The sequence below is a fragment of the Rhinopithecus bieti genome, unplaced genomic scaffold (assembly GCF_001698545.2).
Source record: "Rhinopithecus bieti isolate Rb0 unplaced genomic scaffold, ASM169854v2 scaffold_16097, whole genome shotgun sequence".
In the NCBI taxonomy this organism is placed as follows: Eukaryota; Metazoa; Chordata; class Mammalia; order Primates; family Cercopithecidae; genus Rhinopithecus; species Rhinopithecus bieti.
Window position 1 is genome coordinate 2606400 of NW_016808851.1, and position 6319 is coordinate 2612718.

Consider the following 6319-nt stretch of genomic DNA (forward strand, 5'->3'; position numbering starts at 1 on the left):
AAAAAAAAAAAAAAAAAAAAAAAAAAAAAAAAAAAGTTGATCTGCAAGTGTAGTTACAAATGTAACCATCAGCTACAAATTTTATGACTTTTGGCCGGGCGCGGTGGCTCACGCCTGTAATTCCAGCACTTTGGGAGGCCGAGGTGGGTGGATCACAAGGTCAGGAGATGGAGACCACCCTGGCGAACACGGTGAAACCCCGTCTCTACTGAAAATACAAAAAAACTAGCCCGGTGTGGTAGCGGGAGCCTGTAGTCCCAGATTCTAGGGAGGATGAGGCAGGAGAATGGCATTAACCTGGGAGGCGGCAGAGCTTGCAGTGAGCGGAGATTGTGCCACTGCACGCCAGCCTGGGCGAGGGAGCGAGTCTCCGTCTCAAAAAAAAAAAAAAAATTACGACTTTTATATTCTGATCTTGGAATCAAAACACAATCTGAGCTTTAAATTCCTGACCACGATTACACTATTTATTCCCAACATTTCCCCCTCTAAAAGTAAACTACTGAGGATTTCATTCCTGCTTCATTTTAATGTTAAAATCCATTTTCCATGGGGGAAAATGATTACAATTTAATATTGAAGCAACTAGAAATTTACTAAAATTTACCAGAGTCTGCAGCTCCCTGAGAAAGGTACATTTCTGTTTTAGAAATTGTCCCTATGTGGAGTAAACGAAATGATAATTTTAAGATCCTTTGAAGTACTCCCTTCTATTATGTTGTTGGATGTCTTCTAGGAAAGCAGAATAAAACATCCAGAATGACATTTTGAGGTTATTGTTAGAATACATTTACCTAAGTTACTATATAAACTTTTCTTCCATGGTGCTAAACAATAGTATCTGGTTTTGTCAGCCCACCAAATTAGCCATTTCCTAGCCAGTAGTATTACAGCAATAAGCACATTTGCATACAGAAATGTAAAGACAATGTTACATTGTGTTCACAAGTGTAAAGTCTTTTGAATTCTTCTCATGACTCTTGTTTATGTTTAGAATCAGTGAGGCATCAAATAAAAAACAGGAAGGAAACATTTTAAATAACAGAATCTTATCCACAAAATCTTTATCAAAAGGGTGTTGTACTCAAGAAGTAATGAAGCAATGTAGATATAGCATCTGTTCATTTTCTGACCTTAATTTTGACAACTTTTCTGGGTGGCTGATGAATCTCCAGACATATCTGACCACCGGTGAAGTTCTTCCTTTGCTGAATGGAGCCAATCTGTGAACTCATGGACCGCATCTAAATACATTAGATGGTCTTTCACAATCTCTTCCACTTTCCTCATTTTTTCCTAGTAAACAAAGAAAAGACTACCTTAACAGTGGTCCTTTTGAGAACATGAAATCAGATAAGGCAACAGGCCTGATAGAAGTCTCTTAATAAATCTCAGAAAATTTCATTCTTGTTCTTGAATTTTCTCTGAGTTTAATATCTTAAAAAGAAGCTATCAAATTTAACTAAATGTCCAGGCTTTGGAAAAGCAACTATTTTCCTGTAAGTTTACTATTTTCTACCTTAGTATGGAAATATATGCTTACTGTATGTTGGCTAACATCCCTCACTAACAATCCTCTTAATAATTATTGTCATAACCATTCTTATTAAAGCAATTTTTTGTTAGCTTGGTGTCCAGCATTCTGTTCAGCACTTTAAATGCATTTGCTCATTTAATCTTCATAACAGTCCTGTGAGGAAGATACTATTATTATCATCATTTTATAGGAAAAGATGCTCAAGCTTAGCGAGGTTAGGTAACATGTAATAGTGGCCAAAGTCACACATTCAAAAGTGTCAAGGCCAGAATTCAAACTTACATCTTTTTGACCTGAGTCATAGCTCTTAATCATTACCAAGATGAAAGTGAAGATAAACAAGCACATCTGTTAATAATTGTAGTGTCAAGAAGGCAAGAGTTAGTTCCCAACAAGGCAAACCAAAGAAAAGAAAAAGCAGCAAACAACAACAATTCTCTCCCTTAATTTCTATTAATATTTACAAATATGCCAAAGAATAATCATGAAGGAAATGAAAGATTCATATGGAGAATTGGAAGTACATTTTTGATATTATATAAAGGAGTTTATACTTTGGAAAATAGAAACCGTTTTTACTAAGAGGAGAGATGAACACAATATTTCGTACGTGATTGAATCTTGAAGGTAAATAGACTTGCATTTAATATAACAAATATAAGTGTAGCAAAACAAAAACAACTTTAGCAGTGACATTTGATGTGCAAAGTAGATAGATTAACTAAAATAGCGGAGAAAGAAAAAATAAGGAATAAAGAATAATCCCAAGATTGTAGAAAGAGAAAAATGAATAGGCATTCATAGTAACAAATGATCTTTACGTCATACCCATTTACTGAGTGTATAAATAGTTTTAGAGCAGCCAATTCTCCAACAATTTAATCCACAGTTTCTTCTTTACCTGACCTTGGCAACCATCATTATATTATTAATATAAATCAATATATTATATTAATGTATTATAAAGCATCTACTTTCAATATAAAGCACTAACCTTGGCAACAGTCATTATATCATTAAACTGTGTTTTCAGCTCCTCTTGAGCTGTGTCCTTGAAAGACTCATCCTCTGTCTTCTCGTAGAGCTCCCTGGACTTCGCAAGTAGACGGTGAAGGGCTCTTGTGTGATCCTCTGCCTCAGACAGGATGGACTGGAGGTGGTCAAGCAGGGCAAACTTCTCTTTCAGATCTGGCTGCGGTTGTAAGGGATGTTCTACTTTTTGATCCACTGATTCCATCCACTGCTCCAACTGGTTTTTCCTCTCTAGATAGTCATTCCATTGGCTAATCACAGACTCTAAAGTGCTAGAATTAATGTCACATATTAACAAAAATGAATTATTTTGACATCTCTACTGAAAACCAATCGCAAAGTCATGACATCCACGCCAATTGTTTTACTGAACGCTCCTGGAAGTGATGAACATGTTGCTTTTGAGTGCAGGGAAAAACACTACTTCTCTGATCCATAAGATCCTTACCTCAGGTCCTTTGAACAAAGTCAATCTATATTAAAACATGAAATAAGAAGTTGTGGTCATACATGCATCTGGAATTTGTCTTCCAAATGCTAACTGTCCTAAATGAACAAGATACATTTATATGTTATGTTGTTAAAAATCAGCATGGGAACATCAATGAAATTTTATTTCATATAGATCGGTTCTTAATTTTCTTGGAATTATTAACAGTTTATCTTATTAAAATCAGATGGTGATTATTTGTTGATTGGAATTCAAAATTCAAGATATCCTTCCTATGTAAATGATATATCATTAGGTTGATTTTCATTTAGGGACAACACACACACACACACACACAATATACAGTGCTTTTGTGTTGAATGTGTGAATGAATGCTCAAGTATTTTTAAGAAAAATAGTCACAAATATAATAGCTTTCTGGATAGTCAAACAAAGGCTCTCCAGACTGGCATTTAGGAAAAATCCCTCCATTATTAAGCATTACAAACTATTCTAAACTCATCTGCAGTGATTTCCCCAGCCCCCCTTGCATACAAGCCTATGAACCTGAAATTAACATTCTGTGGTAAATGAATTTCCAGCATTTGCTCAAACTATTGCTTTTGCATATTTGCATCCATTGATCCACTGGAACCTCATCATTCAGGCTTTAAAGTCCTACCTGTTCCTCAAATAATTTTCTAAAAAGCACCCCCTCCCAGTTTGTGTGTTTGTTTGTTTGTTTGTTTGTTTTGACAGGGTCTTACTCTGTCACCAAGGCTGGAGTGCTGAGGTGCAATCATATAGCTCATTGCAACCTCTGTCTCCCCAGATCGGGTGATCCTCCCACCTCAGCCTCCCTAGTAGCTGGGACTACAAGTGTGTGCCACCACACCTGGCTAATTTCTGTATTCTTTTTTCTTTTTTTGAATTTTAACTGTGACTTCATATAATTTTTGCGTATTTTGTAGAGACATATTTTCGCCTTGCTGCCCAAACTAGTTTCAAACTCCTAGGCTTAAGCAATCTGCCTACCTCAGCCTCCCAAAGTGCTGGGATTACAGGTGTGAGCCACTAAGACTCTGCATTCTTCTACAGCCCCACAGTGCGTTTTGAAAATGGTTAGTAACATAGTCTGAATCAGAGTATTCCAAAATACATCCTATGCTAGTGTCTGAGCTTTTAGAGGGCAAAAACCTTTCTGTTTTATTTTATTATTTTAACAGAATAATTTGAACATTGCTATTGCTCAATATGTCACTGTCAAATTTAATTTCTTGCTGAAATAGTGGAGTCAAGGACCAGAGTCTGCTTCCTGCATGTAACATCTTATTCTAACATCTGAAAACTATCTATCCATATTCTTATGAACTTTTAGGACACTGGCCTAGGCCAAGCCTCTGGAAGCTTAGTTCATGCTCCAGCAGTCTATGATATAGAGTAAGACAACCATAGCATCTGATTTTTTTTCTTTGCTGACCATTGTGAGATATTACTAAGATGCAAAGTCCTGTTGACTTTGAGAGTCACTGCCTATGCTCCATATTAAAGGAAAAAATGAAAACAACAACAACAACAACAAAACAAAACCTCCAAGTTGTTAGTTGTAACCAGGGATTTTTGTTTACATTGCCGTGGGTAACTGTAGTGTTATTTTTGTTTTGCTTTGTAATAAACTTGAATCATCTTTAAAGATTTTTTAAATGTTATGGTAGGTTCAAGGGTACCTGTGCAGAGTTGCTATACAGGTAAACTCGTGTCATGGGGGTTTGCCGCACAGATTATTTCATTGCCCATGTACTAAGCCTGGTACATGACAGTTATTTTTTGCTGCTCCTCTCCCTCCTCCCACCTTCCACCCTCAAGGAGGCACCAGTGTCTGTTATTCCCTTCCCTGTATGAACTTTAATCTTCTATTCATCTATTTTGTTATGATCATATTGGGCACCCAGTTTGTCAATGATCTAACAGGATGTATAACCATCAGAATACGGCTCTTTTTACTGTAATTCTGACTGATGGTCATGTGTCCAACAAATGTGCCAGATTATTTATGGATACTCTGAGAAGAGGGAGGTAGGTAGAAACCTCTCACTTATAATTACAACAACAAAAACACCACCTGGTATAACAATCAAGGTCTTCCCTACTTCCTCGTCAGTGTCCGGACAGGTGATTTTCAACAGAGGCTCTACAGCTGGGCTCTATTCCAGATGGATTGACTGTTGGTTGTGTGAGAATGTTCCACACTTTGTAGGATATGAGCTCTCTGTGCCTCGGTCACTAAATGCCAGGGATATTCCCTCATCACCGTGACAATCAAAACCACCCTACCCATTTCCTATAATGTAAATGGGGGTGATATGACTTTTAGTTGAAGAATAGATTTACAATTAAGCTCAACAGCTGCCAATAGCTTAATTTTCCATATGTTCCTTAAGCTAAAATGTATCAAGTTATTAAAGAACCATATATTCTTGCTTTGATGGCTTGAAAGGAGATGTTTTGCTGAGCCCATGTCATGTAAGATTCCATTAGAGATAATAAGGGAGATCTAAATATTTTATAAATGCAGCAAGAACACAGAAACAAAGCAAGCTAACAAGCAAAAACCAGTCATCGCCCTATGGAAAACACAACTTAGACAAAGACAATTATGCCCACAGCAAGCTACAGTAACATGGTTGCAGAATTCCACCCTCCATCATTTTACTAAGTCACTGCATTGGACTTAGACAAATAATCACTAAAAGTAGGTTGTGTACCTTTGAGCGTGGATGGAGGAGCTCATGATGTCAGCCCACACTTCTTTAAGGGTCTCTAGCTGAGTCTGAATCACCCTCTGACCTTCTTTGTTGCTACTTCTCAAGGCCTGTTCCCCTTTGCCAATGGCCATATTCAACTTAACTTCCCCTTCACCTTTCATCAGGAGAATATCCTGGGAAGGAAGAAAGAATACACATCAGGAGGCATGTAAAAAAACTTCTTCTATTTTAAAAAAGGTAGTTTTCCATAAGAATTGAGGTAGGAATACTTATCTCAAAATGAAAACAACAAACTCTGGGCCTTATTGCAATGTAATATTTACTTAAAATTGGTATCCAGGAGTCTAGGAGTCAACGATTAATTCCAATATAAATTCTTAGAAAACTTTGGGCCACTAACCTAGAAAGTATAATTTTATTGACTTCAGTTTCAAAGAGTCACAATAAATTCTTTTGAACATGAAGACACACCTGTCTAAAACCCAGCAGTCCCCTACATTAATTGCCTGGCTAATTTATCTCTTTCAGGGTCACCTTCATTGGCTATAGTCTGGG

General features: G+C 37.0%; 1 protein-coding gene across 1 annotated transcript in view; it reads right to left on the reverse strand.

Annotated features, from left to right (window-relative positions):
* Nucleotides 1-5931, reverse strand: part of SYNE1 (spectrin repeat containing nuclear envelope protein 1) — a 286149-nt gene extending 280218 nt beyond the window's left edge. The window contains 3 exon segments of the mRNA XM_017887615.1: nt 1146-1296; nt 2532-2841; nt 5765-5931. Of these exon segments, the coding sequence (XP_017743104.1) occupies nt 1146-1296; nt 2532-2841; nt 5765-5925 (622 nt within the window). The 5' untranslated portion in view covers nt 5926-5931.
* Nucleotides 5932-6319: the final 388 nt, after the last annotated feature.